The 12,906-nt window shown below is 34.0% G+C and overlaps 1 protein-coding gene and 1 long non-coding RNA gene across 2 annotated transcripts; one reads left to right on the top strand and one right to left on the bottom strand.

The window, feature by feature from the left end:
* Window positions 1–1,457: 1,457 nt before the first annotated feature.
* Window positions 1,458–5,418, top strand: LOC142616315 (uncharacterized). The gene is made up of 2 exons (XR_012840878.1): window positions 1,458–4,119; window positions 4,502–5,418. It is a non-coding gene; the product is annotated as an uncharacterized LOC142616315 (long non-coding RNA).
* Window positions 5,084–8,690, bottom strand: LOC142616307 (putative alpha,alpha-trehalose-phosphate synthase [UDP-forming] 11). The gene is made up of 3 exons (XM_075789186.1): window positions 6,330–8,690; window positions 5,949–6,222; window positions 5,084–5,604 (listed from the first exon to the last, which is right to left on the bottom strand). The coding sequence occupies exons 1-3, from the start codon at window positions 8,357–8,359 to the stop codon at window positions 5,308–5,310; spliced, it is 2,601 nt and encodes an 866-aa protein (XP_075645301.1). The 5' UTR covers window positions 8,360–8,690; the 3' UTR covers window positions 5,084–5,307.
* Window positions 8,691–12,906: the final 4,216 nt, after the last annotated feature.

Genomic DNA, 12,906 nt, shown 5'->3' with positions numbered 1-12,906 from the left:
TTTACACGTATTTGCTTGTGCCTTCCTGATAAGTTTTTCTAGAATTAATTCCATCTTTCTACAAAGACATATTCATACACTAAAATTAATTTTTAAATATAAAATTAATTATTCAATATTATTTCAAAACAAAATATGAAATGCATGAATTGATACAAAATAAAATTGACAATACTTTCTAAATAATGATATAAATTTGCAAAGCTGTTGAAAAAATGAATCTGACTTGTGGTTTCCATATATGGTGTACGAGAGGTCCATTGACGATGCGTTGGTGAAGGGAAAAAAAGCCCATATCAAGGTCTAGAAGGACTTAATCAAAGCCCACAAAAAAGCCTCACACATAAGGGCAGAGCCAAGAATTTTTGTTTGGGAGGACCAAGTTGTGGTATTAATATATCTATCAAGACAACTCCCACATACACACACACACACATTTTTTTATTATATACACACACATATATATATATATACGCACTTTTTTATTTGATAAGTTATATATATATATATATATATATATATACACTCACCAAAAAAAAAAGAGCTTAGTATTTTCAATCAAAATTATGTTTGATGACGATCTTTCATGAAATAAAATTCATTTTTTCAATTTTCATAGTGAAATTCTTAGAAAGTTTCATTTTAAATACAAATTATCAAATTTTATACTAAAGTAAGTAAAAAACTCTTAATTGAACTAATGAAAATTTCAAAAACATGCAACTAAAGTGATTAAAATAAGTTAAGCTCTAAACATATTTGAAACTATCTTGTTTTAACTTATTATGTGGCAACTAAAGACACATTTTATGTGTAGTTTTAGTGACAAGATTTTCTTAATAAGTCAATGTCTTGTTAATCGCCACATAATGGGTTAAAAAAGATAAATTCAAACATGTTTGATACCAAACTTTATCAAATATTTAACAGATATAAGAGCACATTTTACAATAAAAAATAGAATTACGAAAAATAAAGTCATATCTCTATAACTATTAGACCAATTTTTTTTTTAAGAGTATTATTGGACTAATTCAAATATTTGGGGAAGGAACTCTTATTTTTATAGACTAAATTTTGAAAGCATTAAAATAATTATATATTTAAAAAAAATTTAAAAATTTGGGGGGGGCCTTGGCCCCCCACCCTTTAACATATCTCCGCCCTTGTTGTCACATGTGTGGGGGGAGACTGTTGGGTATATATGTGTGAAGTCTCACATTGAGTAAGAATGACAAGAGTAGTTAATATAACATAATTGAAACCAAACTTATAGGTATAAGTTTTTTGGGTTAAGTGGTGTCCCTATATATAATATTAACTACTCAATTGAAATCTTCCCAATGTGTTATCTCCCCAACATTGAGTTTGGTGAACAAAAGTATAATGATTTCTAGACATCTAAGATATTCTTATGTAATATAGAGAAATGTAAATTTTAAGTCATATGAGGCTGCTGTTGAATTAAGGAATTTCTAGTGATGATGAATACATAAACCTGAACAATTGTTTACACATCTCTCAAGTTACTTGAACAAACTACTGGTACATAGGATAACATCAACAGGATAAAGAAGATAAATTTTAATAACGATCAACTATGGAAAAATAAGTAGAAGAATCCTTAAAGAGAATAAATTGGGTCAGAAGTTCGCATAAAAAATGTGTGTTTTACGCCAATCAATCCTAACATGCCACGCCAACAAAAACAAATTAAATCAAACACACTCACGACACAAAATTAAAACCCAATTAAAACCCTTCAGCCCCTTTCAAACACAATACAACACGGTCAGAGTCTTTAGACCGAATCAGACATGGAACATAGCAAAACCCAAATATCATCTCCTCCTCCTCCTCACACCAGAGCTCCACCCCGTCATAGATGCCACTGCCCACAGTGTTTCTGGAGTTGGCAAAATTTGTTGGAGACGTTGCAAGTATGATGTTATTTGCTATTTCCCCAAATTTTGGATTTCGAAATATTGATGGATTTTGGGTAATTTTTTGGAAATCAATCACTTGATTTGGTATGGATTTTGCTGTTTTTTGGTATTTTCATGGGGTTTGATTGGATTCAAGTGTTAGGTTCAAAACCTAAAAACCCTTCTCTTGCCAAATCCTGACCTTAAAGTTCATCGATTTTGTGTTTGAATTGGATGGGCAAGACGGGTGGTGAGTCAGGAACTACTTGTTGAATGACTTTGGATGTGGGTTTAGGGTTGATTCTCTGCCTCTTGGGTTTAGGTAGGGAAGACTTTTCTATAGATAGCATTGTTGTAGAGTAGTTAGGAATGGCAATGGGTGAAGTAGAAGGGCTTCCCAAATGATGGGGTTTCTTTGGTGGAAGTAGAAGCCTATATTTTTGGTTCTTCTTGTAGTAGAGAAGCTTTCGATTTTGAACCCACAATGGCAAAGGAGTTTGATCTGATGTGTTGGTGAGGCAGTGAGTGTATTTGATTTAATTTGTTTTATTGACGAGGCGGGTCAAGATTGGCTGGCGTAAAACACCTTTTATACCAGCTCCTGACTCAATTTATTCTCTTAAAATATACATGGAGTTTCATTCATTTTTTATGTATCTAAGAAACATAGGGGCTTTGAAGCCTGGCAACATCAGACAAAATATCTCCTAAAACATCTCAAAAATGTTAAGACATATGACAGCATTTCAAGTTGAAATTGTGCTTTGTTTTGGACTAATTTTTGCAACTTTTTTTTTTGTACATCACCAGTTGAGAAAAAAAAAAAAAAAACAAACAAAGAATAGGAAAAAGAAACATTACTATCCGCATTCAAGACAAAGCTGACCAAAAAAAATAACACGGGGAAATTAGTTGCCCAGGCTGCAGTTTCTTGGACTTCAGCCAGCATGGGTTTCTGCAACTACACATCCATTGAAGCTCCTTGCTGCGACCAATATAATGATTCTGCAGAAATTAAGCCTCACTGCAGCAGCCATTGCATCCCTTACAGCTGCGTATCTGGCAACTAACATATTATTGGCAAAAAAGCCATATCAACAAACAATGACTATATTATGCCACAAAAGCTATACCTCCTCTCCTCCTTGTTTTATGCCAAATACCCTTCGCCAGTGGAAGTGCCTGCCAACCTGCAACAGCTCTGAAGCTTTGAAATTCAGCTGTAGAAGAAAGCTGCTGCAACCTGCTTCTATACTTTTTTTTTCTTTCTTTGAATTAAACAGAATTGGCTGGAATAGTCCCTTCAAATAAGACTTTGCTATGATGGTTCAAAAAATGGCAACCAGGCTAATAGAAAAACACGTAAACTCCTATTTATTAATTTGGTCATGCTTCGGCCAGAGAGATCCAATCCCTTAGTCTAGTCAGGGATAATGAATTCAGTTCACCGGCAAAAATCTGAATCAAATTTCAGCCCTATCTAGGCTTCACTGCAAAAATAAACGTTCTAAATTTTTCTCTGTTGCAAAACAGAAAGAAAATGATGTTTCAATCATGAATTTTCTTTTGCTAAATTCATTCTTCAATGAGAAAGCATTGTGGCAAATCTTCCATCAAAACTAATTTTTTACGGTAACTTGAGGCTCCCAAGGTTCTGCATTTCCTGGAAAAAAATCCAATAACACACCCCCACCAGTGGAATTTGCAAAATCATGCTCTCTGAAATCTTGTATTCTTTTTCAACTTCATACTTGCTAGATTTTGAGGAAGGCCAAACTAAGTAATCATTAACAGCACGCCAATAAATGGAAGGGAGAAAATCAAGTCAAACCACATTGGATTCTAGAGATGCCTCAGCTATTGAGACTCCCAACTGTGTTACAGTCAATTAAATCTGCAACAACTTGCAGAAAGTAGGCAAAGAGTAGCCTGACACTATAGTTTCCAAGTCCAAGAGCCATTTATGGTTGCTCCTCTCAATATGCTCATTATTTGGAAAGTATTTAGCTTTCATTACTTTAGGCATTAAAAGAGATGGATCTGTAATAAACCTCCAATATTGCTTTGCCGGTGGAGCCTTGTTCATCAAAGCTGCTTTCCATATCTCCAGCTCACTTTGCCATTTAGGTTGATGCAAAGTATTCTACTCAACATGTGAAAGTTTCTTTTTTTCACTCCCATGACCACACCAAAGGTTAGATTCTTTCACATTAAACCTCATCAGGCCCTTGTGCATTTCTTTTCTTTTTAACAAATATGAATGAGTTGTAACGAATACATCATGAAATTTCTGTAGCAATTTATTTGCTAGTTATAACACCAGCTAATGTAGATATTCATTAACTGCTTGGAAATAAACCTTGCTAGGATCATATGTGCATTAATCCAACATTTTATCTCTGTTTAAGATACAGATGATCTTTCCTAGTAATGCTTTTTAAGGGTCAAGGATCTGATCCATGGTGCAAGAATTGTTGGCTTTATGGATTATTTTATCATTCAACCAAAAAGAAAATGTTTGAGATGACGAAACAAAAAGTTTGAAGCCTCTAAGTTAATATTTTATACTCCTGCAGGTCATGAAACCTTTTAACTCATTATTTCATCCAAAAAGGTTCCAGACTGAATCTAGCAGGAGCTGTCATGTGCATACGTACTGAGTAACAGCTTCCATCGAAAAATTGAAACGTACTTGCAGAGCAAAAGAAGGATCGTAGCAATTTCAGACAACAACTGCATATGTTAATTTGGCCCAATTACAGAAGCAGCAGTGATTATGTCTCTCAGTGACATGATTCTGGGAGCAAAGCGATTGAGGTGAATATGAAGAACGGAGTTCCAGCAAAGATAGATGAACTAGCGATTTTCTCAAATTGACAGAGACTCAAGAGCACAGTGAAAACAGACAAACTGAAATGTAAATGAAAAAAGAGACTAGTAGTGAGCATCACGATTTCTTGTCTCCCAGAACCTAGAATATGTTGGCTCTCATTCAAGAAATATCATAAAATTCATTGCACATAGCAGAAACTAAATTATCCTGTAATAATACGATAGACTTTGCCAACTAATGAAAAGAACACGAGTAAGCTAGTTCGAAAATCTTTAACATGAATAATCCAATTTGCAAATTCTAATATTCTAACATGAATAAGCTATTCAGTAAATTCCTATGTATTGCCTTTTCAAATGGACCTGTCAGAGGTAACTGTTTTCTATACAAGGTTTGCTGTATCATTAGTTCTAAATTAAAATCTGACCATCCAAAAGTGATATCCCAGAAGAACATGATTCCAAACCGAAGGCCCATTTTTTTCTGGGTTCTGATGCAAACTGAATTCATACATGTAATTTTCCCCTTACTAAATCATTCATTCCTCCGTCATGTCAACAATTTCTTGGGATGACCTAACGTTCCTGGATTGGCAAGGCCTTGAAGCAACTTCATGACTTCATCAGCATCATCAAGAAAGTATTTTGCCTTGCTTGGTTTCATACCAACACTGCAGGGAAAGACTTTTGCTGTGGCTGGCAACTGGTTGGGAACCTTAGCTGTAATGGTTTCAAACATAACTTCATCTGAGAAGTCATCCCCTATGCACAGCACAAAATCTGGCTCCTTTCCCTGCCTTGTCATGGTTGAGATAATGTTTTCCACAGCTGTCCCTTTGCTAATGCCCTGAAGTTCATTACAAAGGCCATCCATTACAAACCAAACAACCAAAATGGAATGATCAATGGGATAATGACTGATTGAATAGTATTCCGCATATGTTTTTCATTCTTCAAACCCCTGTATAAGTTATATAACTATGCCTAATCACAGAATCATGTGTGAAATTTCAATTCCCTCCCTTATTTATACCCAAAAAAAAAGAAGTAACACTATCGTAGCAGTTTCCCTCTTGAATTAGTTATTGGATTTTTCTTAAATTGCTCAAAATACCCTCCCATATAATTTCCTGGTTTCCAAGCAACTAGCATCTACTACAGAATCTTAAATATCTCAATTATGTCTCATACCTGTGGTTTCACTTCAACTATACCTCGCCCTCTTTTAACAACTACAGGCTCATTAGTAAGTACATTCTCAAGGTGGTGGAGAAGATCCTTAGCCTGGAATGAGCCAAATAGAACGTCAGCAAGTTCATGGTGCCACACCAATGCACTCTCTTTCTGCTCTATGAAAGACCCGTCAGTTTCCTCTGTATAATGCTCCATCACAGGTAATACCATACTTTTCCAATCAAAGCTCATTGTTAAGGTGCAAGTCTCCCATGAAGAATCCTTAGTCCACCTATAACAAGTTTAAAAAAAGTAAAAATAAACACAAAATCAAGAAGAAGAAAAAAAAATAGTGCTCTTTCTTAAATAATCACACAAACCCAGAAGTTAAGGCATTACCTAGTAAAGTAACCATGTTCCGCTGAAATACCCAATTTCTCGCATGGAGAAAACCACTTGCTAAGATTATCTCTTCCTCTGCCACTCACGATGAAAACAATGTTTTTGGGATCACTACATAAAGAATTCAAGACTGAAATAACTTTGCTACTAGGAGTCTTGTCCACAGAATTTTCTGGAATCACAGTGCCATCATAGTCCAAAAGGATCAATCGGTTATTCATTCCACTATAAGTCCATACGACATTATCCATACTAAGTTTCTTAAAATTTTTACTCAGAGCTACGATCCTGAATTTAAGGCCCATCCCCATGGACCAAAACCTCATGTCATCATGCAATTTACAAACTCTCACAAGGTCATGATCAAAACTCTTGGCCCAATAGGAAACATCATGAGTGCTAATGTACTTATAGTGCTTCTCATGGCGCAATTCCTTCTCTGTATCCTTGGCCGTGATTCCGTGATACATGCCAGAACAAAGATCATCAATATTCCATGGATTAACACGAATCGCCCCACTAAGAGAAGGCGAGCACCCAATGAACTCAGAAACAACAATCATGCTCTTTTTAGGCTGCGCAGCCTTGTCAATCCCCAATGCCTCATCCAGCACAGGGCTGCCCTGCCTGCACACAGTATACTTATAAGGCACCAAATTCATACCATCCCTCACAGGAGTCACCACACAACAATCAGCAATGGCATAGTATGCAGCCTTCTCTTGTGAGCTAACTGGGCCATTGATTATCACAACCGGCTCATACCCGGGTTCTCCAAACATCTCATTAGTCTCTTTAGCAAGATCAGCTATCTCAGACTCAATATCCTGAATATCCTGACCCCGACTCCTTGCCGGGTTTAATATCTGAACAAGAACGGCCTTCCCCTTCAAAACATTTTCCCCATGTAGAAGCTGTTTCATTGCCTTAATCTTAAAACTAATTCCCTTAAACATGTCTATATCATCCACACCCAACATCACAATTTTCCCATTATATCTCTCCTTAAGTTCCTTAACCTTCTTAGCCGTCTCATCAAGAGACAAATCCCGTTGAAGATGACCCATATGGACCCCAACAGGTAATATTTTAACACTAATAGTTCTACCATGATAATCTAACCCAATGTAACCCCTTTTAGACTGATAATCAATACCCATTATTCTACTACAACAAGTCAAAAAATGTCTAGCATAATCAAACGTATGAAACCCAATTAAATCACAATTTAAAAGACCATGAAGAATCTCTTCACGTACCGGCAAAGTTCGATATATCTCAGACGAAGGAAACGGACTGTGCAAGAAAAAACCAAGCTTTACTCTGTAAAACCTCTTTCTCAACAAAGTAGGCAGCAACATAAGATGATAGTCATTGATCCAAACGTAATCGTCTTCAGGATTGAAAATCTCTGTCACTCGATTAGCAAACAGCTTGTTCGAGATGGTATAAGCTGTCCACTGCTCTCGATCGAATCGAGGTCCGTGGACCGACATCATAGGCAACATGTAATGAAACAAAGGCCATAGGTAATGCTTACAAAACCCGTGATAATACTTGTCTCGAATGTCGCTCGGCAAGAACACCGGTACGCATCGGAACTTTTCCAACAGTTGCGCAGCCACGTCATCCTGAACATCCTCGTCGATCTCGACCTTCAGGCAACCGACGTAAACGACTTCCACGTCAGCGCTCAAAATGTCTCTCAGCGGTAACGCCAAGCCGCCGTTAAAGTCGTACTGGAAACACCATTGGCCCGTGCCCTCCACGCGCGTTCCGCTTATTGGTAACTGGTTTGATACGACGATGATCCTCTTCCGAGAAACCCTGTTGTTGTTGCTGTTGTTTTCGATTTCGTCCAAGGTTGTTGTCGTTGCTGTTGTTGTTGTTGCTGTTGTCGTTGTTGATGTTGTTCCCAATTCGGATATTAAACCCGGAACCCGAATTACCTTCGGGACCCGATTCATGTACCATAAGTCTTCGACAGATATGAGATTTCTAAGGTCCGTGCATGATTGAGAAAACATTTTTTTCTTTTTTCTTTTTTCTTCTTTTTGAGTTTTAGAAAAATCTCACACACACAGAGTCTTTGAGTTTTGAGTTTTCTCTCTGTTTCTGTTTTGGTTTTTGCGTTTTGTGTATAAAGGTGGGTTTTTTAAATCATAAGCAAGTTGAAAAGGAAATGGCAGATATTGATACTATTTCCATAATAAGAGTCTGCAAAGCTTCGTGTTAAAAAGGAAGAGAAATGTGACTGAAATAGTGTTGCAGATAAGAACAACGAGTTAAGACTCTATAGGATTTAATGTATATGGGCTACGTAAGCGAGTGATGGGATTTGGACGCTCGAGATTGACTGACTCACCATGCCTTCGTCCTTATCGTTGATAATAAGGTCGAGGACTAATATACAAATACTATCACATTTTCAACTTTACGTGTCAATATTTGCTTTTACATTTGGAAAGTTTGAATATATTTAAAGAAATATTTTTAATTAAAAATAAAAATTAACCCATGAATATTGAGATTGTTCTTTAATTACTTGCTTTCCTTGTCAAGAGGATGGTAAGAAAAAAGATGGCCGACTTTGTGGCTCTCATATATACCAGAGAATCAGTAAAACTTGAGAGAATGAGTAAAATGAGTTAGGCTTTGTCTAGTGCACTGGAATACTGGACAATATAAGAGACTAAATCTTAGTGACATATGAAATTTGATTGTCTTACATCTAATAGTGTTAAATGATTTTATTTTATATATAAAATGTGAATATTTAGTATGAAAGTAAGGATATTGTGTGAAATATTTTATGATCAGCATTTGGAAATGTGAAATAATAATATAGATTGAATTTGCAGTAAATTGACTAATACAAATTACATTACAGGAAAGAATCACTCCCAATAATTATTATAAGATTGCTACAATCATGCCTACAATGTCAATATTACAAGTAATTTGTTTGGTTCATGAAATTGCTAAGATCATACTAATGGGTGAAAATTGAGTGGGACTTTCCAAGAATATGACTTTTTTCTTGAATTTCCATACAAATGCTTGAGTAAGCCAAAAAAAAAAAAAACCATATAACAATTCTGATGAAAAAAATTATATAAATCAATTGACACGCGTTCTACACATGTTCAGGACTTACGATTTCATTAAAATGAAAAAACCCAATACTAAATAAATTTCAATTGAGTCATATACTCATATTTAGTCTTTTTTAAACAACTATAATTTATTTATTACGTTTCATCTTTTTTACAAACCCTTCGATTTAAATATATTCTATTATTATTTTACATTGTATGTTTTTTACAAATCCTTCGATATAATACTACTTATAAATATTTTCAACAAACGTTTGAGTGGATCACACTAATTAACTAGTAATAAAATAAAAATAAAAAAGTTTTTGACTTTTGAGAGAGAGAAAAAAAGTTTAATAACTATCTTAAATATTATTTATGCCTATTCAATGTCATTTACTATCCTATCCAAAACTCATTTATCTTGTAGATTCGTTTTTTTTTTCGTTTTTTTTTTTTTGAGGAAAAATCTTGTAGATTCTTAAAATTGAAAAAAAAAATTCTTTAGATAATGAAGGTTTTTATTTTTTAAAGTGAGATAAGAATAAGATAAGATAGTTTTTAATAAATAGTTATCTTGAAAAAAACGTTATTTCTATATAAAATTATTAATCTTGTAATATTGTCAATGTTATGCTAGATACAGGTGTACCTTGTACCTAACTCATTTTAGATCATATTTTAATTCTTTGAACTTTAAAATAATTGGTTAAATTAAGTTAAAACTTAAAAATTCTATAGTATAAATATTGTTTAGATTAGGTCCCAAAAATTTAATTTTATTAAAGTTCCAAACTCATGACGAAATTTCAATTTGACTCCCCCCTTGTCCATCCTTGTCATTTATTTCATTTTTATGAATCTAGGCAATAACAAAGCAGAGAAAATGGGGAAACCATTGGTAAAAATTTGTGTTTTATTTAACCAATTTCAATTATTTGGCAATTAGTTTCAATCTCTAAGTGAGGTTTTGTCTCTCTAAAAGGAACTTCCTCTCTCTATCATCTATGTTCAATAGCTATCAAATTAATTTATGAACAAATTCTAGGTTGAATATAGAGTTTAATCAATATTTTTTCATTTTCATTGAGCTTATAATTCCTAGAATAATATAAATGAATAATGAAAATAAACAAAGGCCTCTAATTTGAATGCATACGAAAGAACTTCTTTTGTGATTTGGAATGGGGTCTGTTAAGATTATTAGTAATTTAGCTTCAACGACCTAATTAAGTTTTAGGTGAAATTTTGTAGTGTGTTTTTTTATTAGAATTTTATTTCCTTTTCCTATACATGCCTGTTTCCTAAATTAAAAAAAAAAAAAAAAGGATGGTTTAGGCTTGAGAGTCTCAAATTTTATTTTATTTAAAGAAAAGAAAAATAATACTTTTTGTTCAAATACATAGGTTTTTTTGTTTTTTTGGCTCAAATATATAGGTTGTACCTTGGACGCTTTAATGAATTGGACTATTGGAGTAGACATTAAAGAGACAAAAAGTGAGGACCCAACCTGGACAACGTGGAGCAAATCTGGTGGACCAGCGTGTCAACCTGGGGATTGGAACAGTGGCTATTTGGTGCAATTGCCTTTATAGCTTTTCACGAAAGTCTCACAAGTCAGATTTGAAATTCCAGAACCCTGTGACTGTGTTGTGTCCTCACGGCTTCATAGACAGCTCGAGACTTATCTCATCGTATGATATCTTTGGGTTATCCAAATCCAAAAATTCATGATGCTAAGCTTCGTACTGGGGCCCACTTTGTCAGCTACGTGGCTCTTTTGGGTTTATGTGGATCCCACTTTATCCACAAGATTTTTTTTTTTGTTTAACCATTATTGTGACGACAACGTGGGCGGCATCTTGTCTTAAATGTCTGCCAAGTTGGGTATCTCTCTTACTGCGATCCCATGCGCTTTACTTCTTAGGCCTTAACTGCGGCAGTGGCGACTGGGGACCCACCTTATTGGATTCATCCCCATATTCTTGTATTTTTTTTTTATTATATATTATTATCCGGCTATAATATACTGCACGGATAAAGTTAAATATTAAAATGAGATATAAAATTGGTTAATACTATTCAACATTTTTTAATTGGAGGTTAATTTTGACAATTTTAATATTGAATTATATTTTTTTATATTTTTTGTATTTGTAAAATTTTTAAAAAATTAAAGATTAATAGTTATGTTATTAATAAATTATTTAAATTGAAAGTTTTAGTAGTTTAAAAGTATACATAAAATATATTTTTATAAATTATATAGTAAATAATATTTGATTGACACAAAATTTGACATGTGTATTAAGAGCGTAAAGAACATACAATCCAACCGTTAGATTTTTAAAATATGTAGTAATGTTAATGATATTGAGTAAGGTTGTACCTTAAGATTACAACCAATTTTATAGTTAAATTTTGTCCCACAATTATATACTCTCCAATTTTAATAAAATTTTTAATTTCTACTTTCAATTTTTTTATTTATTTATAATTTTCAGTCCATTTTATAATTTTTTATTTATTTCTAATATAGTCCTCTTTTTTTTTTTTTTTTTTTGTGCTGAATTTTTTTTTGCTGAATTAATATAGTCCTTTGATGCCACTGCACTTTGGTTTGTCCATCAAATTGATTACGTTTTGAAAAGTGACAATAAAAAAAATTAAAGACGAGATTGGATGAAACTAGAGGAGAAGATTGAATTGAAAAGAAAAAAAATTAAATCAAAGGGATAATGTGCTAATATAATTTAAGATTTTCTTGCCTCCTAAAAGTAGGGGTGGCAATTCGTGTTCACGTGTTGAGTTTGTGTCGGGTTGAGCTGTAAGTATTATGTTACATGGGTCAACATGAACCCGACCTGTTTAGTAAACGGGTCAGGACTCCTCAACCCTAACACGACCTGTTTATTAAACGGGTAACCCGACACGACACGTTTAACCCGTTTAATTAGTAGGTCATGTTAAGGTCGACAAAAATAACCTGTTAACAACCTGTTTGATTATGACCCAAACAACCTGTTTAATTAAACTTAAACTGAATAACCTGTTATCAACTCTCATATATCTAAATTTATAATTCAACCATAAATCAAGTAATAAAAATTCAAATAATAACAAGAGCAAATAATTCTTTCATTCCTTCAAAATAAAATTACTAGTCCAAAAGGTTCCACCCTCCATACTATCAAATTCAATAAAATTACTAGATTTTCTGCACAGTGTCTGTTTTTCTGCATAGTGGTGTTTTCTGCAGTGTTATTTTCTGCCGTGTCTGTTTTTCTGCACAGTGATTTTTTTGCTCACTGTTATTTTTCTGCAGTGCAGTTTTCTTGCTGTGTTGTTTTCTGTAGTATTTTTTTTTCTACAAAATAGGGTTTGGTTTTCCCCTATTTTGATGTGACATATATACCTTGCTAGTGGATTCGGTGGTTGAAAGCTAAAGAAAAAAAACAGAGTGCAGCCACGGTTTTGAG

The sequence above is a fragment of the Castanea sativa genome, chromosome 1, assembly GCF_040712315.1.
Source record: "Castanea sativa cultivar Marrone di Chiusa Pesio chromosome 1, ASM4071231v1".
Lineage (NCBI taxonomy): Eukaryota > Viridiplantae > Streptophyta > Magnoliopsida > Fagales > Fagaceae > Castanea > Castanea sativa.
Note: the sequence above shows the minus strand (reverse complement) of the source record. Positions and strands in the feature narration are given on the sequence as shown.

Excerpts from the sequence above, each read along its gene's own strand:
- LOC142616307 (XM_075789186.1), bottom strand. The coding sequence starts at position 8,359 with ATGTTTTCTCAATCATGCACGGACCTTAGAAATCTCATATCTGTCGAA. Across the intron at positions 6,223-6,329 it reads GAACATGGTTACTTTACTAG|GTGGACTAAGGATTCTTCAT; the intron begins GTAATGCCTTAA and ends AACTTGTTATAG. Across the intron at positions 5,605-5,948 it reads TAGTTGAAGTGAAACCACAG|GGCATTAGCAAAGGGACAGC; the intron begins GTATGAGACATA and ends AATGAACTTCAG.